The following is a 26,670-nucleotide window of genomic DNA, read 5'->3' as shown; positions in this document are numbered from 1 at the left end:
CTATTAATAATTTTTAAAAAATATTTTTCCACACACAAATTTTTCTTACATTTCATTAATTTTTTTCTTGTCTTTTTTCTCCAGTTTACGCAAATCGGTCCAACCGGATGCTGAGCAAACACGTCGCACGGACAATTCACTGCAAATTTGGTTATTAGAGGCAAAAGGCGTGCCAGTGAAGAAACGATATTTTTGTGAAGTTTGTTTGGACAGTACATTGTACGCAAGAACTACTGCAAAATTAAAGGCAGATCTTTGCTTTTGGGGAGAGCACTTCGACTTTCATCACCTGCCATCCGTTAACACCATCCAGGTGAATCTTTACCGTGAGGCCGACAGAAAAAAGAAGAGGGACAAAAACGTGTTGATCGGTAAGGGAAATCACGCCTTCCCCCCTTTTTTATAAAATTTTTTTTTTTTTTGATATACTCCATAAATTAAAATTTCCAAGTGGCAAAAAAATTCGAACCAACTTCATCTACTAAAACCTACTATTTGCTATTATTTAGATTTTTTTACACTAAACTCTACATTTTTCTTTAAGAATTTGCAACTATTTTAAATTCGCTAATTTGTTTGGAATAAAAAATTAATCTCCGAAATTCTAATAAAATTCTTAGAAACAATTAAAAAAATATTAATAAAATTCAGAAATTTAATTATTTGAAAAAAAAAATGTTAATAAATTTCAGTGCAAGAATTTAATTATTTTCATAAATAAATAAAATTCTTTGGATGATTTAAATTATTTTTAAAAAATTGTAAGAAATTTTTTTCCCAAGAATTTAATTATTTTCCCCAAATAATTGAATATTATTGTATATATTTTCAGGGTCGGTGAGCATTCCGGTTCATAATGTGACGTCCCGATATCTCACGGAAAAATGGTACACGGTCGTCGGCGAGAAGGGACCACTGAAAGAGCCACCGGCACTTCGTGTCAAGTGTCGCTTTCAATCGGTTGACATTTTACCGGTTCAGGTTTACCAAGAATTCCTCGAGTATCTCAAGACTGATTACGCGTCGCTTTGCGAAAAATTGGAGCCAGTGATTGGCGTCAAGGCCAAGGAGGACATTGCCACCGCTTTGGTCGCTGTCATGCAACGTGAAAAGAAGGCTCCCCAGTTTCTTGCCGATCTTGTCATGATGGACATTCACAGAATAGGTGAATATTCCTCTGGCCAAATATTTAGCAAGAATTTAATTTCAATTGAATTAAATTAAATTTAATTTAATTTAAATTTCAATTACAATTTATTTTCTGCAACGAAAGTTGTTTCAAACATTGGTAAAGACCAATTGGTCTTTACCAATGTTTGAAACAACTTTCGTTGCAGAAAATATATTCTTTTGTCATAAAGTGAAAACAAATTTGATAGTTTTTGACAGATTTGTAAAAACAAGAGTTTTTTATAAATTCAGGTTTGCCAGAGGTCAGGGAAATCAGGGAAAAGTCGGGGATTTTTATTAAAAGTACTGAAAAAAATTTAATTCGTAGAATTCATAAGAAAACTCTGAATTTTTTGTGACTTTTTCCTTTTTTGTTTGCGTCATAAACTATAAAAATTACCACGAGTTCTAAAACAAAACCTTCATAATTTTTTTCTAATTCTGATTAGAATGAATTTTTTAATATTATTTAATTATTTCAAAAGTATTAATGCAATTATTTTGATAAATAACAAAATTCTTTACAAAAATTCAATTAATTTTAGAAATTCAAAAAAAATTCTTTACAAAATTCGATTATTTTCATAAATAGCAATATTCATCACAAGAATTCCATTATTTTCAAAAGTAATAAAATTCTTCGAAGAAATTCAATTGTTTTCAAGTTTTTCGCAATTCAATGATTTTCATTAGTTACTATTTTCATAAAATTTATCAAATAATTTAATTATTTAAAAAAAAATTTTGATACAATTCTACGTAAACATTCAATTATTTCCATAAATGATAGAATTTCATTTAGGAATTCAATTATTTTCATCGCAGAATTTCCAATATTTTTAATAGAATTTTAAATAAATTTAAGATTTAAATAAATTCGAATTTAAGAAACATTCCATTATTCAATAAAATAATAAAATTCGTTGCAATAATTTAATAATTTTCATTAATAACTTTTTATTCGTCAAAGAAAATTAATTATTTTCAAAAATTTTTAAGTAATTCTGTAAATGAATTCAATTATCCTGATAAACAACAAAGTTTTTCACATAAAATCAATTATATTAAAAAATTTTAATAAAATTCTTTACAAAATTCGATTATTTTCATAAATAACAATATTCATCACAAAAATTCAATTATTTTCAAAAGTAATAAAATTCTTCGAAGAAATTCAATTATTTTTTAAAATATTAACGAATATCTCGTCAAGATTTCACTTATCTTTATAAATAACAAAATTTTTTGCCAAAAATTCAATTATTTTCTAAAATTTAAATGAAATTCTTCGCAAAATTTCAATTATTTTCAAAAGTTTTTCTCAATTCAATTATTTTTTTTTTTGTATTCTATTTTCATAAAATTTATCAAATAATTTAATTATTTAAAAAAAATTTTTGATACAATTCTACGTAAACATTCAATTATTTTCATAAATGATAGAATTTCATTTCGGAATTCAATTATTTTCATCGCAGAATTTCCAATATTTTTAATAGAATTTTAAATAAATTTAAGATTTAAATAAATTCGAATTTAAGAAACATTCCATTATTCAATAAAATAATAGAATTCGTTGAAATAATTCAATAATTTTCATTAATAACTTTCATTCGTCAAAGGAAATTAATTATTTTCAAAAATTTTTAAGTAATTCTGTAAATAAATTCAATTATCTTGATAAACAACAAAGTTTTTCACATAAAATCAATTATTTTAAGGAAGTTTAATAAAATTTTTTTCCAAAATTCAATTATTTCGATAATTATCAAAATTCGTCATAAGAATTCAATTCTTTTGAAAATTAATAAAATACTTTCCGAAAATTAAATTCTTTTCAAATTTTTTTAAAAATTCCCGTTTAGAATTAAATTTCTTTTTTTATAAATACATAGCGAAAATCTTCTCAAGAATTAAATTTATTGTCAGAAATTTGAATAATATTCTTGTCAAAATTTCAATTATTTAAAAGAAATTTAATAAAAATTCTTCTTATTTTTGTATTTAAATAATCGAATTCTCGTAGAATTTTCTAATAAAAATTGATTTAAAAGTGAATAATTTCAGTTAAAGTATTAGATAATAATTAAATATTACAAAAAGCATTAGGGGGGAATATTTAGAAATAATTGCATTTTGAAAAGGTTTCGAATTAAAATCTTTGATAATCAGAATTTTTCGTACTTTTAACTAATAATTCTGCGTAGAATTTATTTTATTTTATTATTAATTCACTGAGTTATCTTTAATTATTATAAAAACATGAAGAAATCGATTAAGTCTTCGACTCGGAGTGATCTACTTCTTCATGTTTTATAATAATATTCTTATAAGTTGTTGAATTTCAAAAAAGTTTGAATTTAAATGTTTCGAAGAATTTTAATTGCTACGGAAAAATAGTAATGAATAAATATTTATTGAAAAAAGAAGTTATTAATGTTTTTGAATAATTTTACTTTTAGAAAAATTCGCAAATAAAAGTATAGAACATTTTCGTTGAGTATCTAATAATTTTTAGAGTAAATCAGAATATTCTTGAAGGTCAGGGAAAAAGTCAAAATCAGTCAGGAAAAAGTTTGGAAATCAGGGAAAAGTCAGGGAAAAACGAAATTAAATTTTTGTGGCAACCCTGATAAGGAAAGAAGAAAAAGAGAGAGAGAGATAAAATTGTAGAATTATTGAGAATTTTATTGATATTGTCTAACGCTTTTTTTTTGGATACGTGTATTTTCCAGACGACGAGAGGTTGACCTTCAGGGGCAACTCGTTGGCGACGAAAGCGATGGAGGCTTATTTAAAATTGACGGGTGATCGTTATCTGCAAGAGACCTTGGGGGCAGTGGTGCGTGGCGCCGTTGAAGGTGGTGATTGTGAGGTGGATCCGATGAAGGTCGCCTCGGTAGCTGCACTTCACAAACAACAGCAAAATCTTCGCGCTGCCGTCGAACTCGCCTGGAGCCGGATACTCACCAGTCACGCCCATTTTCCACTCGAATTGCGTGAATGTTTCCGAATATTTCGCGAGAGATTGGCGGAAATGGGCCGCGAAGATATCGCCGATAATCTTATTTCCGCATCAATTTTCCTCCGATTCCTCTGTCCGGCGATTCTCAGTCCGTCTCTCTTCAATATTACTCACGGTAATATTCATTTCTATTATTATTAAATTAATTAACATTAATTAATTCCATCTGAATTTCAATACTTTTCGATTTTAATTTCAAGTTTCAATTTTGATATGTAGCTAAAATTGGGAGGAGTTTCTGTGTTTTCCCAGGAGAGTTGAAAAATTTTGCGTAGCAATAAAATATTCCGATAGATGGAAATTTTTCGCTAATTTATTTTCTTGTCGACTTTTAGAATATCCGAACGAGAAGGCGGCGAGGAATTTAACGCTAGTCGCTAAGACTCTACAAACTCTGGCCAATTTCACGAGATTCCAAGGAAAGGAGAACTTTATGGAATTTATGAACGATGTTCTGGAACGAGAGGCACCTTCAATGAAAGACTTCCTGCAACTGATCAGCGTGAGTTGAAAAATTAAAATGAAACTGGCACTTATTTACAGGGTTGCCACAGGTCAGGAAATTCAGGAAATTCAGGAAATTCAGGGAAAGTAAAATTGATCAGGGAAATGTCAGCAATTTTTAGTAAAAATACTGGAAAAAATTGAATTTTTAAAATTCATGAGAAAACTCTGAATTTTGATGTTATTTTGTTTGCCTCGTAAACTATAACATTCTCACGAATTTTGATACAAAATCTTCAATTTTTTCTATAACTTACAATAATTTCTTTTCGAATAACTTCATTTTTCAACAACTATCATAAAATTATTACATATAAATTATTTAATGAATAATTTTTACAATTTTCATAAATACTAGATTAATAGAAGAATTTTAGTTAAAAATACAAAAAAAAATTGAATTTTAGAAAAGTTACAAATGATTCCAGAAATTCAATTATTTTCAGAAGTTATAAAAATTCTTCGCAGAATTTCAATTATGTTCAGAAATTTAAAAAAAATTCTCGTCAAAATTTCAATTATCTTTATAAATAATAAAATTCTTCGTCGAAATTCAATTATTTTTATAAACTTGAATAAAATTCGTTGGAAGAATTAAATTATTTTCAAAAATAATAAAATTCTTCACCGAAATTCAGATATTTTTATAAACTTTAATAAAATTCGCGGGAAGAATTAAATTATTTTCAAAAGTAATAAAATTCTTGTCAAAATTTCAAGTATCTTTATAAATAATAAAGAATTCTTCTCCGAAATTCAATTATTTTAGAAAAATTGTAATAAAATTCTTGGGAAAATTTGAATTATTTTCATAAATAATAAAACTTATCGCAGGATTTTAATTATTTTTTATACAATTTTAATCGAATTCCTCAAAAAAATGTCATTATTCTTAAAAATTTTATTAAAATTTTTCAAAAGAATTCAATTATTTAAAAATTTGTTGATAAAATTCTTTATGAGAATTCAATTTTAACAAACATTTAATTATTCAACAAATTATTTATTTTTTAATTTAAATAATAATTGAATTCTTTTAGACTTTTCTAATAAAAATTGATTTAAAAACACTGAAAAACTGTTGGTAGAGCAGTTGCGCTATTGACTGTTGTGCAGCGCTACTTAACTTTAAACTCACAGCTCTATCAAAATTAGGCGAGTTGCTCTCCTAAACTTGACTACCAATGGCGTTGGCGAGCGGCTGCTTGACAAAAAGGGCAGCAGCTCTATCAAAAAGGAGAGTTGCTCGCCCAAAAAGGAGAGTAACTCGCCCAAAAATAAAGTGAGCTGTGCGTTTCTTTTTAACGCAGCAGTTCACCGCATTGGGCGAACAGCTCTCCTAACAGTTTTTCAGTGAATGAATTACCAAATAATCGATTTATTATTTATGTAAATAATTGAATTCTTGCAATGAATTTTATTACATTCTTTTTAAATAATTGTATTTTTTTGAGAAATTTTACTACTTGTAAAAATAATTTAATTCTTGCGAAGGATTTTATTAGGATTTATTGTAAATAATTAACTTTTTTTTGAAAAATTTTGTGGTAATTTAAATTATTAGAAAACATGAAGAAGGCGATTACTCCGAGTCGAAGACTTGGAGTAATCGCCTTCTTCATGTTTTCTAATAATATTCTTATAAGTTGTTGAATTTCAAAAAGGTTTGAATTTGAATGTTTTGAAGAATTTTAATTCCTACGGAAAAATAATAATGATTAAATATTTATTTAAAAAGAAGATGTTTTTGAATAATTTTACAATTAATAAAATTTGTAAATAAATGTAATAGAACATTTTTTTGAGTTTCTAATAATTTTTAGAGTGAATCAAAATATTCTTTAGGGTCAGGGGAAAAGGCAAAATCAGTCAGGAAAAAGTCTGGAAATCAGGGAAAAATAAAATTAAATATTTGTGGCAACCCTGAATAATAATAATAATAATAATAATAAAAATAATAAAAGATAAATATTCTCTTCGTGATAAAACTATATGTGAATTCAGGGTTCCTACAGAATCTGGAAATCATGGAAATGGTATGGAATTTTTAAAAGGCTTCTGTAAATCAGGGAAATCATGGAAAAAGTCTGGAATTTTTAAAAGTTTCTAAATTTTTCCTGTTTTCCATTTTTTCTCTTCAATATAAATTCAATTAGAAATTTTAAGATATAATTTATATTATACAACGTGGAAATTAAATTTAAAATTCCACTGGAATTTCCTAAAAATTTGACCTGGAAATCATGGAAAAGGTATGGAATTTTAAATTCGGATTTCTGTAGGAACCTGATGTGATGCTAATAAATTATTTAATTATTATTTAATTTTAGAAAAATAGAAAAAAAATACTGATAAGAGAATTTTTGCAGAGTCCACTTTTGAAAGAAACGTCGGCCAACAATTCGCTGGAATTCGACGGCTACATAGACCTTGGAAAGCAACTTTCGCTGCTGCACGCGCTTCTTCGAGAGAGTGTGGCCGCGACAGCGTCAACGTCTCCCTCCTCGCCTCCATCGCGACTCCCCGAAATACTGGACAAAATCTCAGCGGCTCTCGATCAACCGGGACCAAGTCCAATATCCACCCTCCATCGCTATCCGAATCTCCAGAACAATATATTTCGCTTCAACGATCCAACAATCACCAACAGCAATTCAAATCTCTCAATTTCCGCCACATCAACTTTGAGCAATCACAGCACCCTCAATGGCACCATTCGCGACAGTAACGAAGTCCTCCAAACAAATACCCTAGGACACAATAACACCAGGAGTCCAAACGTCGTCCGCGCCGCGACACTGCCACGTAACGCCTACCTCCCCACCAACGGCAAACTCCAGCTGCAAATCAACACCGACGACTATCCCCTAGAACCGCCAGCCTTCGTCTCAAGATCACCAACGCCAATCGTCCGCCAACACAGGCCCGTCATCAACAATCGCACCGGCGTTGGCTATCGACTCACAGCCAGCGCAAGTCTAGCCAACGTGAATCACTGCCAAACCCACCCAACAAGTCCCACACGATCCGAGAGTCACAGCAATCTCAAGGACTCCAACTACAACATCAACATCCACGGCAACCAAGTGAATCAACATCTCCGCCACAACATCACAAGGCTACAGAATCTCGACATTCACGATTCACGAACCGACGACACCTACAATCACAACTACAATATTTCCAAATCGTCGAATCGTAATCATTTCCACAAGGAGGAGAACGCGAATCAAACCCAACAGCAAAATTACAACAATGTCTCGAAAACGACAGTGAACGCAAATCCAACGACAAATCTCACCCTCTCGATTAATCATCACCTACCCAATAATAATTACACCAAAACAAATACAACAACAAATGGAAATCTCGACGATCTCTCCGATTTATTACGCTACGCCGACGACGAGGTCTCCGAATCAAAGTCCCAAAAAGGCTCGCAAATATCCATTTCACAATTGAGTAATGTCGCCTCATCGGGTTATCAGAGTTTCGCCGCCTATAGTCAAAGTTCAAGTCCAGTGGAATTGAGTAGCAATAATGCGAATACTCATATCATAAGTGCGGCGCCGCTTGCATTTGCAAATCCAGTTTATCATATGGAATCGAGTCGGAGTGGTCGTCGTGGAAGTAGCAGTTCCGAGGAGAGAGAGAGGGGCGTTGGTATTGAGACGGTTCGCGGTGTTGATTTGAGTCCATCGCCGCCACCGCAGCAAAATTCGAGGAATGTCATTCAGAGGAATGGACAGAATCAATGGCGGCAGAATAATACGGGACATCGTACGAATGTTGAGCAAACGCAAAATTGTTGCACTAAATTGAGACGACGTTTGTCACTCGATTCGACGAGGGATTTGTCCGATACAAGTGAGGAGGAGAATTGCGCCACGAGGAGGAGTAAATCGCGCAGTCATCGCAGTATCGATCAGGTAGATCAGGTTAGATCATTTTAAAGAGAAAATAAATTGGGGCGCTTGAAAATTAATTAAATATTTGTCACAAGTCCGTATTTTTTAAATTGAAATAAAGGAAATTTACGAATTAAATTTGAAACATTAAAATTAAAGAAAGTAAATTAAATAAATAAATAAAAAAGAAATAAAAATTAAACAGGGTTGTCAGAGGGGAAAACTATGTCAAGAGAATAAAAGAAAACTCAGAGAATTTTATCAAAATTTATTCAATTAATTGAAAGAGGATGAAAATAGAGAAAAATAGAATTTTCTTTCTCGTTTTGTTAAAGTTTTTATAATAAGTTAAAAATCACGAATTTAAATACAGTTCTTTCAATTTCTGACAATAATTGAACTTTGGAGAATGTTAAATTTATTTTAAATAATTCAATTCTTGAAAAATTATAATAAAATAAATTACTTATAAATTATTTAGCGAATAATTTTTCTTTAAAAATTTAGAAAATAATATTTAATTTTAGTAGAATTGCCTTTACAATTTTTTAAGAAACAGTGAATTTTAGACGCGAAACGAAGAATTTAATTTATTATTATCTATGTAAATTACAAAATTTCTTATTTTCAAATATTATTAAGTTACTAAATTAAAATATTCTATTAATTGAAAAAGGCTAAATTTTCAATACAAATTTTGACAAAAATTGAATTTTCTTTCTTGTTTTGCTAAAGTTTTTATAAATTAAAAATCACAAATTTTAATACAGTTCTTTCAATTTCTGACAATAATTGAATTTTGAAGAATGTTAAATTTATTTTAAATAATTCAATTCTTGAAAAATTATCATAAAATTACTTATAAATTATTTAGCGAATAATTTTTCTTTAAAAATTTAGAAAATAATATTTAATTTTAGTAGAATTGCCTTTACAATTTTTTAAAAAACAGTGAATGTTACACGCAAAACGAAGAATTTAATTTATTATTATCTATGTAAATTATAAAATTTTTTATTTTCAAATATATTATTAAATTATTAACTTAAAATATTCAAATATTCAATTTTTGAATAATTTATGATTTAAAATTTTTTAAAATTCATTTATTAACTAATAAATTATTATTATACATTATTTTCCAAAAATTTAAAATAAAATTCTTCAGAATAATTTAATTATTTTTCACAAATTTTAATAAAATTTTTCCTCAATAAAATTCGATTGTTTTCAAAACAATTTTAGTAAAATTTCTCGAAAGAAAGACATTTTTTAGAATTCTTCGCAGAAATCTAATTATTTTGGAAAATTTTAATAAAATTCTATATAAGAATTGAATTTTTAATAAAACTCTTGGCTGAAATTCAATTATTTTAAAATTTATTAATAAAATTCTATATTCAATATTTGAATTGTTTTCAATACAATTTTGTTTAAATTCGTTGACAAAATTTGCAAGAATTAAATTATTTTCGGAAAAAATAAAAATTTTTCAGAGGAATTCAATAATTTTTAATATAATTTTAATAAAATTTTATTCAAGATTTGAATTCTTTTCAATTAAATTTAATTAAATTACAAATTTTTATTAAATTTATTGATAAAATTTGCAAAAATTCAATTATTTTCGTAAAAAATAATTGAATTTTTCAGAGGAATTCAATAATTTTTAATACAATTTTAATGAAGTTTTATTCAAGATTTGAATTTTTTTCAATTAAATTCCATTAAATTACAAATTTTAATTAAATTTATTGACAAAATTTGCAAGAATTCAATTATTTTCGTGAAAAATAAAAATTTCTCACAGGAATTCAATTATTTTCAATACAATTGTAATAAAATTCTGTATTTTTTAGAATTAAATTGTTTTCAATGCAATTTAAGTTAAATTCGTTAATAAAAAAATTTGCAAGAATTCAATTATTTTCAAAGAAAAAAAAATTTCATTGGAATTCAATTATTTTCAAAAAGTTTAATAAAATTCTATATATAAGAATTCAATTATTTTAAATACACTTTTAATGAAATTTCTCGAAAACAATTGAATTATTTTTAATAAATTTTAATAAAATTGTTCCCAAAAATTTAAGTATTTTTATAAATAATTTCCAAAAAATAATAAAATTCTTCATATGAATTCAATTATTTTGAATATAATTCAACGAAAATAAATAAATCAGTTATTTTTATAAAGAATTGAATTCTTTAGAGAAATTTAATTATAATAAAAAATTTTTAAATAATTCTTTATAAGAATTTAATTATTTTCAGTAAAATTTTAATTGAATTTCTTCTAAACAATTTAGTTATATTCACAAATATTAGTCATTTATTAATCGTTTTAAAATTATAATTATAAAAATTATAAAATTACAATTTGTTTTAAAAAACGAAAAATTATTAAGAACACCTGATTTATTTTATATTTTTATTTATTGCCAATTTTGACAAACAGTAATTTTCAAGCACTCCAATTAAAAATCAAAAGATTGCAAATTTTAATCTTCTGTAAATATTCGTTATTTATATTTTCTCTAAATTATTTCCTTATCTATTTGTATAAAATTTTTCACTTATTTGTTTCTTGTATGAGCCATAATTTCTGAAGGTCCAAATGAACGAAATTTTTTACTTTTACTTATTTATTTTCATTTTTATATGAAAGAAAATTTTATAATTACAATTCACTAATAATTAATTATAATTAATTAATTATATAATTTTGATTCAATAGTAATTAATTATAGTTAATTGTATAATTATGATTTAATTATAATTAATTAAGTGTATAATTATAATTTAATTATAATTAATTAATTGTATAATTATAATTTAATTATAATTAATTAATTGTATAATTATAATTTAATTATAATTAATTAATTGTATAATTATAATTATATATGTAATTATTGAACAAAATTACTGGCTGCAATAGAAAGCAAAAGCGTAAATTAAACAATCAAAACCTTTATAATTTAATTTTTGTTACTGGCGACAATAAAATAATAAAATTTGTAATTCGAATAAGAAATAAATTTTTTTTATTTGAGTCTTTAGAAATTTAGGAACATTTTTTTTCTTTTTTAGTGATAAATTTTCTCTCTTGACAGATCATATAATTTGATGGTGCCAATGATCATGTTAATAACAAAACTAAAAATGAATTTTACAAACTTATAACAAAAAAGAAAAACGATCATTTTTTGTAAATTCATTTTATTTACTTTATCCATTTTATTCATTCTATTCATTTTGCTAATTTTGTTAATTGTATTATCATTGTCATTGTAATTATCATTATCATTATATTATCATTGTCATTATCATTATCTAATAATTGTTCTCTCTTTTGTAACTAACAAAAAAATTAATTTCCAGTACGAGGTGGAAATTGAAAGGCTACAGAGCAACGTGGATCGTTTGCGAGCGCGATTAGCCGCCACTGATGATACGGAATTAGATGGCATTGGTCCCGATACAAAAATGAAGAGCATCATCTCCAGGTATATCATCATCATCATCATGATCATAATTCTCTATCTCTCGCAATTACGCTAGTTATATACGAATCTTTGCCTGAATGTCATCATCTCTGCCGCGGATCAGAATCGTTTTCTCTTGTGAATTTTTTTTTTCTCTTTTCAACATTCCTTTTTTATTCCATCTTTTTTTTTATTTTTCTTTCTTATGATTTTTTTTTTTTTTTGCAATTCTCGACACTTTTTTTGCTCCAACTTTAGGACCTGCGTGATCATCGAGGAGTTTTTGAATTCTGTGGATATTTTTGATTTCTGTAGTTTTGCAAAATTAATGACTGCGTTTTATGATTTTTTTAGAGTTTTAAAATTGGATCTCATTTTTGTTTTTATTGTGAGTTGTGCAATTTTTTGATTGTTATAATCAAGTGAAGACAATTTCGATTAAATTAAGTTTCTATATTATAGAAAAACAATTAGGAGTTCTATAAGTGAATTTTCTAGCGCTTTAGGATTGAAAATATTTTTTTTTTTACTTTTATATTCAATTTTTATTTAAATTTAAGTTCGATTATGAATTTACGTTATTTTTTACTTCTATTCGAGGAATTCCGAATTTAGTTTCAGCGTTTTTTGTCAAATTTCGCATGTGGAGAATTTTATTTTTCTGTATAATATTATATTCGGAATTTCCTGTAATAAATTTTGTAATTTTGCTTTTTAATTTTGTAAATTCTGTAAATTAATTGTAAATTTTTAGTTTAGTTTTGTTTAGTTTAAGTCTTAATTTTTGTAATAATTAAAGAAGGAAAATATAAATTTATTTTTCGAGAGTAGAAATTGTGAATTTAAATAATAGTCGAAATATTTAGTAATTGTTAATTTAAGTGGTAGATTTTTTTTTGGGTTTAATTTTTGTTTCTCTTTCTCTCTCTTTTTCTCTCTTTTTTTAATATTTTTTTTCTCAAGTGAAAATCCTAATCTAATATGTATGTTTAATTGATTGTGTGTTCCTGTGCATTCTTTCCGCTGCTTGATCTGGATCTTGGTGTAAGAGTCAATTATATTTCTAAGCTTTTTTCTACGTACACGACTTTTTAGCCGTTGATTGTATACTTTCATTTATCGCGCCAGTTCCACTCGCTTGATTTAAAAAAAAAAGAAAATTATTTTTAAAAAAACAGAAGAAGAAGAAACGATCTGGTACTCATCGCTTCTGCCAATTGGACTCATCAATCCTTGTCGCTAATTATCTATATATTCACGCTCAACACACTTCATTGTCGAAATTTATTCACGAATAATCACAAAATTATAATTAATAATTAATTAATTAACACAGTCGCAAAAAAATATTTTACGAATAATTTGCACCAGAAATGTTACTGCTTTTTTTTAGTTGCTATTTTTCCAGTTTATGCGAGGCTGAATTTTGCAGTGAAAATTCGCGAGTTTAGTCAAAAGAAAAAAAAAAGTATTTTGCAATTTTCAGCTTTATTTTTGAAAAATTCTGCTTCCCCTTTTAAATATTCAGCGAAATTGCAAAAAAAAGGAGGATTTTTTTTGCAATTTGAATAAAATAAATTTTTTTCTACAAAAAATGATTCTAAAGTATTTTTTGTTTCTTTTTTTTCATAATTAGGTTAATCTCTGTGGAGGAGGAACTACGTCGCGAACAACAGAAGATGTCGGCGGCATTGTCGTACAAGCAGCGCGTGATCGACGCGCAGGAACAGCAAATAGCTGCCCTGGATGCGGCAAACAATCGCCTTATGTCGTCGAATACAAGACTGTTGTCCGCATTAACCTCCCTCAAGCAACGCTACAATACCAAGGCCCAGCCCAATAATGAAGCAGCGTCACTTCTTCAAAATATCGCCGATATCGGCGAATTAAAAAGCTCCTCATGTTGAGCTTTTCACGAGAAGAAGAAAACGACGAAAAAAAATAGCTCTCGATTCTTGTAGAATTTTCCAAATATTTTATTAATTTTCACTTTTTTTCTCATATCTGGAGAACGATATTTTTTCTCCAGTCTTTTTTTTTTTGTATAAATTATGTTAAAAAAAACGTTTGTTAACTAGGTTTATAGAACCTAGAAATTAGAACTTACGTTCTTTCGTTCTGGGAATGATTATAGAAAAAGAAATTGTCTCATTTTATATACACTTTTTAAAAAATTATTTATTCCAAGGGGATTTTTTTTTCCCGAAAAAGAATTTTTTTTTGTTTTTATCTTGAATTTTGGCAACACAATGAGACAATTATTGTTTTAATGTTAATTCAATTTTTATTGAATTTTATTTTTAATTTTTTTTTTATATCGCCGACGTGTTTAAGCCTCGACAATTTTTAGAGGCTACCTGTGAAATTATAAACAATAGGTAGAAACGATTTTTGTCAATTAGAGTTAGGCACATACGACTTTTTGAGATTTTTTGCGACCGTCCTTTGAGTGACACAATTCGTTCTACGTAAACTTGTTGTCGCGATTAATACAAGTGAACAAATGATCTGTTGGAACAAAATTTGCTTTTAATTACAAAAAAAAGAAATTTAGTCAAATTTTGATAAAAAGAAAGGAAATTTTTTTTCTTTTTTGGAAAATTTCATTTATCCAGCTAAGAATTATATATTATATAGTCAGTGAAAGAATGTTTTGTTGTATATAAATATATTTAGCACCTATAACGCACAATATTTCAATATTATTATGTCGTTGAATCTCCGTAATATAAACATGTAAAACTTAATACTCAAAAGAATTTTCCATGATTTAGCAAAGCAAATGTATTAAATTTTTATTTTTCTTTCTTATTAAAAAAAAAAGCGAAATTATAGAGAGAGAAGATTCGACTCGGAATTTAGGGACAAAACAAATGAAAATAATCGTCTCGATCAAAGCGAATATACTCTAAATGCGATAAAAATATTTATTTCGTAGTTGTTACCAAAGATAAAAGAGAATTCTTCCTTGTAGATTTAGCAGAATTTTTCCCTTTATTTATCGATAATTTTATACAAAATTTGTAAACATTTAATTTAAATTAGGATTTAAATTAAATTACGATTGAATCGAAATTGAGATTAGATTCAAATTAAATCCTTAGGATTAAATTAAAATTCAATGTTTTAATTTAATTTAAAAATATTTAATATTTGAATTTAATCGTCTATTTTCAAATTTTGAATGGGTAAAAATTTTGCTAAATTTTCTCTATAGAATTGTAAGGAAAAAAAAGTCGTGTAAGATATTTCACTGCCTGTGTCATTTTTCAATTTCATCGGACAACTTTTTTAAAGAATTCTTTATTATTGTATTATTATAATATTATAATTAAAAAATATTAAAATATTATATTAATAATAATAGTAATAATAATAATAATAAATAGAATATTATAAATAAAATAATATTAAAATATTGCAAAAAAAGAAAAATTATTACTAAAGAATTCTTTAAAGAGTTTCTTTTCATTTACACAAGTTTTTTTGAATGTCTTTCTTCTTTTTATTTTGGAAAATAGAAGAAAAAAGAAAATAAGGCATAATTGTAAATGAAAAGTTTTCATTAACCGGCAAAAAATATTCTTTTTTTGCCGAACACAGTGCGCGTACCGCATGACATTTAGCGTTTAATCGTTTCAAATGCTGTTTTCTGTTTCTTTTTTGTTTATGCAGCAAAATTGTTATAAGATTTTTTTTTAGTGTATGGTAGCGATTATCGTACAAGACGTGAATCTCGCAAGTGTCTGTGAGTGTTTGTCGAATAAATGAGAGGGGAAACATGAAAATAAGAGAAACGATGAATGAATGATTTTTGTAGTGTGTAATATCCTCCCCTTAAAATTAATAAAAAAAAAAAAAAGAAAAAAGAAAAGTATTATCTTGACGACTTGTACAATAGGATGTGTTAAATTTCTAAGGAAATTTTCATCGATAGTGTTTTTTCTGTTACAGATTATTCTTGTATAGTAGAAATTACCAAGTCCTTCCCCTCTTTTTGTACTTTTGTCACGCAATAATATCCTTTGCGTTTGAATAATTCAAATGCAAAGTGCGTTATGAGAAAATTAATATATAATAATGCCACCAATCATCGGAAGATGTAATCGATTAAGATAAATATTCTATTTAAAAAAAAAGATCAATCAATAGTATGTACATTAATAAGTTTCCTATATTCTTTCTCTGTAATAGAAATCCTGTATTTAAGCGTATAGCAATTACTAGTTCATCTTGAACAAATAAATATAATTACAAAAAACCTTATAACATATTTTGTCAAGTAATTTATAAATAATATTTATTTTCATTTGAAAAAATTAATTATATTGATTTTTTTATTTATTTGTTTGGGAAATATTATTAAAAAAGAAAGAACATTTTTTGTTCAATCTCTTTTAAAGAGATAATTTTTTAATCTTTTATTTCTTTTTTAAAAATTATTTATTAATCGAAAATTAAAGATAAATATTAAAATAATAGCTAACATTTTATTAATAATATTTTTAATAATAATAAAAATAATAAAAATAGTAATAATAATAGTTAATAATTAATAACAACAATAATAAAAATATTTAATATTTATTTAATAATATTTAAGATTTAATATTTAATTAATATTTATTTTTTATTTACATATTTACTGACTTGGAATGATCGTTAAATTCAATGTTTTATTAAATAATTAAAACAACCGAGTGATAAAATCAAATACTTTAATAATAAAAATCATAATAGGAAATAATTAATAACAATAATAATACTAATAATAATTTATAATAAAATATTCATAATAACAATATTAATAATATTAATAATAATAATAATAATAATAATTATTATTATTATAATAATGTGTACTAGCATATAACGACTGAATGTGGAAATTTTCAAATTTTTGAATTTGAATTTCGCGGGCGTGTGAGAGCGACGCTCAACATGCGCAATGCATTCTGGTTCAATTCCAGTTTCGCAAGTAGCGCGCCGCAAAGCACATGGTGCTCTGTAATTTTCTCTCATAAAAATTTATTTTCATGTTAATAGCCTACAAATTAATATTCGAAATATTCTATTATTGTTTCCGAACAAGATTTTCGTAAAAAAGGTATTAAATTATGTTTTTTTTTGTTTCAAAAGAGTTGAAAAATTGGTCAAGTCAAAAGTGATGTTAGGTTGCCATGTTCAAATTCGTCTAAATACCCGGAGTAGCTTTCTGATTGTTATTTGGTCACGTGTTTTTCGCGTTATTTCATTAATTTAACATTGTCGTGAAAATATTACAGTAATTATGACGGTAATAATTGAGATTTATTAATAAAATTCGTATAATGGAAGGTACGCGTCGAACATGTCTCTTAACTCGGCAGACTCGGCATTTTACAATATTTGGAGTAAATTGGAGTCTAACAATTTTTTGTTTGTCTCTAAAGTAGGTGAAGATTTGTTTCACTTGGAAAAATTGTTCAATTATAAAGTCCTTGAGTAAAATCGAATATTAATTGAGAATTTTAGTTGAAATTTGATAAATTGTCGCGTGGTCGCGGTTGATGGCAACTTTTGGCGCGCTTTTCTAGAAGCACTTGTGCGCCATCTGTTGGAAAGTGAACGAAACCGATAGTTGTTTTTTTTCCTTCTGTTGGTAGCTCTTGTTTTGTACTTTAATTTTCTTTGTTTTTCATCAAATGTGGAAAAACGTTTTTTTTTACAAATTTGATTCATCTGATGTTAAATGAATTTGAAATAAATAACATAATCAAGTATCCTTCGGTTCGTGAACATTGAGACAAAGACAGTAACGGAGTATTTTTCAATTCTTTCTCGGTTTAAATTAGTCTACAGTGACGGAAATATTACAATGGTGGAAAGACTGTAATTTTTAAATTTAAAATACCTCGCAAAGGAGATTTGTGTAAAAGAGACAAAACAGTGAATTGTGATTGTGAATCTTGTGAATCCTGTGAATCTAAAGAATTGCTGCATAAGGAAAGCAAGAATAGTGTAAACAAGTATCAAATATAGTGCCAACAATGGAATTGGTGGAAAACAACGATTGGATTAAAGGCCCGAGGAAAAGAAGGAACAGGAGAGGACAAACAACAAGAACTTCTAGGTTAGTTATTGAATATAGTTTTCAACAAAAAGGTTAGAATATTAAGCCTCTGAAAAAAGGAACAAAAAATGACAGGTTATGTTTACTATTATTTCATATTTTAATTAAGTCTTTATATTTCTAAAAACAAAAAAAAGATTTTATGGAATATTTCGGATATAACGAAAACTAAATATAAAATTAACCTGAAGTGTAGGTAGTAAAATAAGTGAAAATTTTTTTTCCACTTCTGCTAAAAAGTTTTATTTCCTATTTCTTTAATATAGTATTGAAATTGATTATAAAATAATAATTATAATTTGATTATTTTATAAATTATACTTAAATAAAATTAGACTTAAAGAAAAATATTTCAGAAACATTATCATTAAATTAGAAAACTAGAGATAAAATTAAAAAGAAATAAATATTTATTCAAAACAAATTTTTCACAAAAAGTGTTGTTAAAATTATTTCGAAAATATTTCTCTCTTGATTTCGAAATTTATTACATAGTTTTTTTCTGGGTTTTGAAGAATTATTTGTACAGGCCTGCTGTATGTATGTAACTGAGATTCTCCACGTGTCATCACTTAATGTGATTGTATAAAGTTGAGTTGAAAAAAAGCAGGAGTCCGACCTTGATCGTAATTTCGCGGTCCTGTTATACTACTATCACGTGATAATGACATCCTGACCTTGATAATTACATTTCTTTCTTCTCAGCATTTGCCTCGCAAGCTCATTCTCATATGCTAGAAACAAAAATTGTTTAAATTATTTCAAAATAAATATTTATAATTATTATATATAAAAATATTGAATAATATTGTGACATATAATATTACAAATTAGATAATATTATTAACTTATATTTATATATATTATTATTTAAACATTAAAACAAATTGAATTTTGAAGTAATTACAGATTATTGGAGAAATTCAATTATTTTCAAAAGTATTAAAATTCTTCACAGAAATGCAATTGTTTTCAATAATTTTAATAAAATTCTTTATTATATTAATCTTTCTTATATTAATCACGAGAATAAAATTATTTTCAAGAATAATAAAATTCTTTTCAGAAATTCAATTATTTTCAAAAATTAAAAAAAATTCTTGTCATGATTTCAATTATCTTTATAAACAGCAAAATTCTTTGCTGAAATTCAATTATTTAAAAAAAATTTAATAAAATTCAACACAAACATTTAATTTTTATCATAAATAATAGAAATTTCACAGGAATTCAATTATTTACAAATTATTTTTATATATTGTATATTATAAATATTATTTTCATAAATAATAAAACTCAATGCTGAATTTCAATTATTTTTAATACAATTTTAAATTTTTAATGGAATTCCTCGAAAAAAGTTATTATTCTTAAAAATTTTATTAAAATTTATGAAAGAAATATTATTATTTTAATAAACTTAGATACAATTTATTTATTAGAATTTAAGTATTATTTACAATATATTTTTAATTAAATTTCTTTAAAGAATAAAATTATTTTCAAAAATTTTAATGAAATTCTTTGCGTAACAATTTAATTATTTACAAAATAATTTAAATAAAATTCTTCGCAGAAATCCAATTATGTTTAAAAAGTTACAAAAATTCTCGTCAAAATTTCAATTATCTTTATAAATAATAACATTTTTCTCCGAAATTCAATTATTTTCAAAATTTTTTATAAAATTCTTGGCAAAATTTCAATTATTTTTTATACAATTTTCATCAAATTTCTCGAAAAATGCAATTATTCTTAAAAATTTTTATTAAAAACCGCCGAAAGAATTCAATTATTTAAAAATTTGTTAATAAAATTCAATTTTAAGAAACATTCAATTGTTTAATAAAATATTTATTTTTATAGTTAAATAATTGAATTCTCGTAGAACTTTCTAATAAATATTGATTTAAAAATGAATTTCAAATTAAAATCTTTGAAAATTTGAACTTTTCATACTTTTAATTAAGAATATTCTATAAAATTAATTTTTCTCAATAAAGTTTGATGGAATTTTTTTTAATTATTTCAAGTTTTTAATTTCTAATATATTTTAATTGAAGAATGTCAGAATAATCGATATTTCCTAAAATTAAATTGTAAACAAAAAAATTTGAAAATTTTCAAAGAACTTTTTTAAAAATTATTTTTAAAAAAATTGACTTAAAGAAGAATTTTAGTTGAAAATTCTAGAAATAAATAATCGTAATGATAAAAATAATTTTTTAAGAAGTTACAGTAACAAAGTAGCAAGTTGTAATTATTCTATATGTTATTGAATTTCAAATTTTTGAAAATCTTAATTTCTATTAAAAAAAATAATGATTAAATATTTATTTAAAACTGAAGTTATTGATTATGTTTTCGAATAATTTTCGCTTTAAAAACCTGAAAAAATTCCGTTTTTTAACCTGGAAAACCTGTAAAAGTTGGGGAATTTGAAAAGAGCAACAGCGTGGCAACCCTGTTAATTAAAGAATACAATTATTTCTGGACTCAATTTAGAATTATTGTAGTCGATTTAATAGTTTTAACCATTTAATTTATAATTTTTTAATTCAATTCTTTATTATTAGACAATTATATCGATTCAAAGATTTCGAAAATTGATTTTTGTCAATTATAATATTTTTATTAATAAAGGAACACTTTTGTACAATTTCGGGAATCATTTTGCAATTTTCAAACAAGATTTTGTTAGCTTCCAATTTTACAATTTCTAAAATCAATTTTTAATTATTATCAATTTAAATATTTGAGAAATTCATTTTTGGCAATTGTAAAAATAATTAGTAGTAATAACTCTCTCGTTTCCGGTGCTAATTTGATTGATTTCAATTTTATAATTTTGGCAAAGATTTATAATTTCTAAAATTATTTTTAAATTATTAGACACAAATATCGATTTAAAAATTTCAATAATTGATTTTTGGCAATTGTAATATGATTTTTAATTCAAAAAGCACTCGTATTTTTTTTCTTGCATCATTTTTAATCTAAAAATATATAAGATGTTTCGGAAATGTTTAATTTTTGAAGTGGTTAGAATTTTTTTTTGCATATTGTTGCAAATCCATGCGAGAAGTTTAACAAAAATTTCTTGTTATTATTGGAATTATTTTAATAATTTTTATCATAGTTATTGAAAATATTTAATATTAGGTACATTATTAAATAGAATTTCTTAGTGATTATTTTTGTTTAACAAAATTTGAAATTATCATTAAATCAATTTGTATATATATACTCTTATGAAAAAAAGCAGAGCATTAATCGAAAATTTCGATTTAAAAATGATATAATCCTAAGTAAATTTGAACGTAAATTATATTCGAGGCCACAAATGATTTCTACTCAAGGGTAAGAATGAAATGTTGGTATGCAAGTGGATTTTGTGTATAGTAAGCAGTCAAAGAGAGCGCGATAAAATATACGGGGAATGAGTGATAAGCCGAAATAAGATAGCGTCGCAACAGTCAACGATATCTCAAAGTCAATGTCCTATGAAGCACACTGTAGTGTTTAATACATATATACGAAAAAAAACATACGTATATTCACATGTGGAGGGGAAAAAGTGTCATTTATGTCACTCCTATATTGCTTTATAAAAGCTTCGATCAAGTGCACGCACTTTAGACAAAATTCTTTATTAATTAAAAATTCGATAAACGAAATGAAAAATTAATTAATAGTTTATCGACATTTATTTTCGATAATTAAAAATATAATACTATTATATATTAAAAATATAATTAAAAATTAATAAGATTATTAATAGCAAATATATTTTATTATTCTTAAATATTTTTCCATATTATTCATTAATTATAAAGTTAATAAAGTAAATAAAGTAAATTACAAATTACAGTAAATTTTAGTGTCTGAAATTTTAATGTTTTCTATCTAATATTTTTCTTCAGTCACATTTTACCACTTCCGGATTGATTAATAAAATTTTATCATTTTCGAATTAAATTTCGAACGTAGCAAAAAAATTGAGTTTCGAAATGAGAAAGCGCAGGAATTCCAAATAGTTTATAAACAAAAGTTATATAAGTTTTTCTCTCTTTATTTTAATACATATTAATAACATAACTATTTTTATTTAATTCAAGGAAATATTTATTATTTAATTTTTAAACTCTAGGCAATAAGAATATATAAGAGTTGTGTTATAATAACGGTGAAATTGATGTCAATATCGCTCTCGCACTTTCTGTCAAAGTACATTGTTTTATCAGATAACTATAACGTTAATCAACAGGTAAAATGAAAATCAGACAAACTTGAGTCTCATGTATATACTAAAAATTTTAAAGATCCATATCTTATCTTTAATTTATTATTTCAATATTGATGTTTGATGAAACCTTGACAAAGCCTTTTCTCATCATCGCATCAAAACACATTTGCAATTTTTACACGACAAATCCTTCAACTCAAATATAGATATAGACATTATTAACTCAATTTGTAATAAAAAAGGGAATGTAAGAGAAAAAAATTTCCTACACAAACTCATCAATAATGAATCAGCGTAAAGACAGTGCGAACTATCTCTCTTATATTCTAAAAACCAAGAAATATAACTGCTATCGCAATCGTTTCGCGCGCCTAAAAATAACCATTTGCAAAAAAAAAATTTTTTTTACATTTCCTTTCCGACTTTCATATGAAAAAGAAAGGCACTCAAAATAAAATTAAATATAATAAATATTACCTATTATAATATAATAAAGAGGAAACGTGAATATTGCATATAACAATTAACATTTAATATTTATTATCATTTACAATAATAATTATAAATAAACTTATATCAATTTTGATATAAATTTAATTATAAGCTTAAATTCAATTCATCTAAATTTCAATTTATCCAAATTAGCAATATAAAAGCAATATAAATGTCAAAAATTTAATCTTAATCTATCTTAAATTCAATTATTGAAGCGTTTGGGTGCAAGAAGGGCGTATAACAAAAAACGACACGGAACGGAGATATTTCAATAAGTAAAAGTTTTCAATCTTTAATTATTTAAAAACAGAAATGCAAATTAAAAAAACATGGAAAAGTCAGGGAATTTTGATCAAAATCCTGGAAAATTATTGTTTTCTAAAGTTATTGTCCTTATTTTTGAAATCTAATTTTACTTAAATATTTCAAAATTAATTGAATTTTAAAAGAGTTTCGTTTACAATTTTCATAAATAGATAAACTTCAAAAGGTTTAAATTTGAAGTTTTAGAAAATTTCAATTTTGAATGAATGAATTTAATAAAAATTCCACAGGAATTCTATTATTTACAAATTTTTTATAAATTTCTTCGCAATAATTAAATTATTTTCATGAAGAATAACATTTTGTACCAGGAATTCAATTATTTTCATAAATAATAAATCTCTATATAGTTTTTCAATTACTTTCATAAATAATAAAAACTCATCGCACAATTTCAATTATTTTTAATAAAATTTTAATGAAATTTCTCGAAAATTGTAATTATTCTTAAAAATTTTATTAAAATTCATCAAAGAAATTCAAGTATGGTCAAAAGTTTAAATAAATTCTCATCAAAATTTCAATTATCTTTATAAATAATAAAATTCTTCTTTAAAATTCAATTATTTTCCAAAAATTTTAATAAAATTCTTATCAAAATTTCAATTATTTTCAAAAACATTTCTCAATTCAATTAAATTTTTTAAAGAGATTCAATTATTTTTAATACAATTTAAATATTATGTTTCCAAAGATAAAATTATTCTTAAAAATTTTCTTAAAATTCGTCAAAAGAATTTGAATTATTTAAAAATTTGTTGATAAAATTCTTTTCAAGAATTCAATTATTTTCAGTACAATTTTAATAAACTTTCTGAACAAGATTCAAATATTTTAAAAAAATTTTAATGAAATTTTTCGAGAGAATTCAATAATTTTCAAAAACTTTGATAAAATTCTTTATACGATTTAAATTTATTGTCATCACAATTTTAATTAAATTTGTTGAAATATTTTAATTTTTTTTAAGTTCGTAATGAAATTCTTCAAAATAAATCAATTCTTCTCAAAAATTTTAATAAAATTATTCCAAGAATTTAATTATTTTCAAAAGCTGTAATAAAATTCTTGTCAAGAATTCAATTATTTTCATATTAAGTAACATAATTTTCGCAAAAGCTAAATTATTTTTAAAAAAATTTAATAAAACTCTAATTAAATCAAATTTTTTTTACAGAGATTTAATTATTTTTAATACAATTTTAATCTAATTTCTCCAAAAATGAAACTGTTCTTAAAAATTTTCTTAAAATTCGTCAAAAAAATTTTAATTATTTAAAAATTTGTTGATAAAATTCTTTATGAGAGTTAAATTTTAAGACACATTTAATTATTCAATAAATTATTTATTTTTGTATTTAAATAATTGAATTCTCGTGAAGAATTTTCTATTAAAAATTGATTTAAATATGCATTTTAGTTAAAATTTTGGATAATAATTGAATATTAAACTTTCTGAATTTGAATTAGTGACTGACTTTATGCTTTTGAATTAGCAGATTTTACCAATAAATAGTCGTTTCTAATAATTTAATAGTAAAATTTACTAATTCAAAATCAAAAAGTCAGTCACTAATTCCAATTAGTAAACATTTTTACTTATTAAAATTTTAAAATGAAAATATTATAACGTTAATTTTTAGAAATTATTGAATTTTTAAAAGGTTTTAAATTATAATCTTTGAAAGTTTGGATTTTTCATAATTTTAACTATGAAAATTGTGTAGATTTAATTTTTTTTAAAAAAAGTTTAATCAAAATTTTTTGAAGTTTTTATTTTCTAATATATTTAATTGAAAAATATCCGAATAATCAATGAAATTTCGTAAAATTAAATTGTAAACAAAAGGATTTGAAAATTTACAAAAAAATTTTTTAAAAATTATTCAAAATAATTAATTTAAAGAAGAATTCTAGTTAAAAATTCTGGAAAACAAAATAATTGAATTGAAGTGATGAAAGTAATTTTGAATAAGTTACAGTAACAATATTCTTATAATATAAAATAATTATTTTATAATTTGGCCATTTTTAATTATTATAAAATATGAATATATCGATTGTTCCGAAGTCGAAGACTCGGAGTGATCGATATCTCCATGTTTTATAACAATTTTTTTTTAAAATTGTTCAATTTAAAAAAGGTTTGAATTTGAATGTTTTGAAAATCTTAATTCTTATGGTATAATAATGATTAAATATTTATTTAAAAAAGAAGCAATAGAACATTTTTCTGAGTAATAATTTTTAAACAGAATGAGAATATTTTTTAAGTCAAGGAGAAAAAAGAATTTTGTCTGGAGTTGAAGGGAAAGTCAGGGAAAAACAAAATTGAATTTTTGTTGTCAAAAAATCCCGTTTTTTAACATGGAAAAGTCAGGGAATTTGAAATGAGCAAAAGCGTATCAACCCTCTGCGTTAATGTCAATAATTTTACACACTTTCTCCTTGGTTTACAATTATTTTTTACTTTGAATAAAAAATTTTCGCCAAATTTTGAAAATATATTGATTTTCAAGTGGTGATAGAGAGAGAGTAGCATTTCTCCACGTTCGATCTTTCCCCCTCCCTCTCTGTCTTTCTCTCTCTCTCTCTCACTCACTCATGTTACAAGGGCACGGGAAGACCAAGATTCCGACCGTGGACCATGGCTTGCCTTCCATAACTTATCGGATAGGTCATTACTGACCCTTTAAATTCCCCTTTCACACCCCACCCACCTTGCCCATTTAGAGGCTCTCCTCCCATCTCTCAAAATTCCCTAATCTTGCCAATTCCCCCTCTCATTCCACATTGAGAATATCCTCCTTTTCACCTATCGAGTGGAGGGGAGGGGGTGGATATCCTACACCTATCTAGTGGGGGGAGGGTGTATATGGTGCACCTATCGAGTGGGGGTGGAATCAGGAAGACAGAGCGTTGCACTATTGAGGGTACACTGTACCAGTGAACTCGCCGTGTGCGTCTTCGAATAGATTCCCCCCACCACTCTCTCTCTATTGCTCTCTCCTTCGGCCTCCCTCTCTCTCTCTCTCTCTCTCTCTCTCTCTCTCTCTCTCTCTCTCTCTCTCTCTCTCTCTTTCTCCTTTGGACTCTCTCTCTCTCTCCTTCGGCCTTTCTCTATTTTTTCTTGAGGGAGAGAGAGAGAGAGAGAGTCAAAAAGAGAGTAAGTGAGTCAGAGAGAGAGAGAGAGAGGACGAAGGCCTTGAGGGTTGAACTTTTCCCCCCCTCCACTCTCATCATCCCCCTACCTGTTAATTTTCCACCCCTCGATTGCGCATCGAAATGAACGATCCAGAGCAGGACTTGAGGGGAGAGTTATACTATTAGAGAAATTGAGAGTGGGGATTGAGGGAAAGAGAGAGGGGGTAGCCTACCTCCGATAGTGGAAAGAAGAG

The 26,670-nt window shown here is 25.4% G+C and overlaps 1 protein-coding gene across 8 annotated transcripts in view; it reads left to right on the top strand.

Annotated features, from left to right (window-relative positions):
- LOC122504672 (disabled homolog 2-interacting protein) overlaps nt 1–16,361 on the top strand; it is a 239,990-nt gene extending 223,629 nt beyond the window's left edge. For 6 of the 8 annotated variants that reach the window (XM_043615875.1, XM_043615874.1, XM_043615872.1 and 3 more), the window contains 7 exons: nt 85–371; nt 833–1,165; nt 3,906–4,310; nt 4,531–4,697; nt 7,069–8,637; nt 11,992–12,116; nt 13,732–16,361. In XM_043615875.1, coding sequence (XP_043471810.1) covers nt 85–371; nt 833–1,165; nt 3,906–4,310; nt 4,531–4,697; nt 7,069–8,637; nt 11,992–12,116; nt 13,732–14,002 — 3,157 coding nt within the window. In that variant the 3' untranslated portion in view covers nt 14,003–16,361. The remainder of the gene's footprint in view (nt 1–84; nt 372–832; nt 1,166–3,905; nt 4,311–4,530; nt 4,698–7,068; nt 8,638–11,991; nt 12,117–13,731) is intronic. The other 2 variants (XM_043615870.1, XM_043615871.1) reach the window with 2 other exon arrangements.
- The last annotated feature ends 10,309 nt before the right edge of the window (nt 16,362–26,670 follow it).

The sequence above is a fragment of the Leptopilina heterotoma genome, unplaced genomic scaffold (assembly GCF_015476425.1).
Source record: "Leptopilina heterotoma isolate Lh14 unplaced genomic scaffold, ASM1547642v1 Lhet_31, whole genome shotgun sequence".
NCBI classification, from domain to species: Eukaryota; Metazoa; Arthropoda; class Insecta; order Hymenoptera; family Figitidae; genus Leptopilina; species Leptopilina heterotoma.
This window is presented reverse-complemented; position numbering and strand designations above follow the sequence as displayed.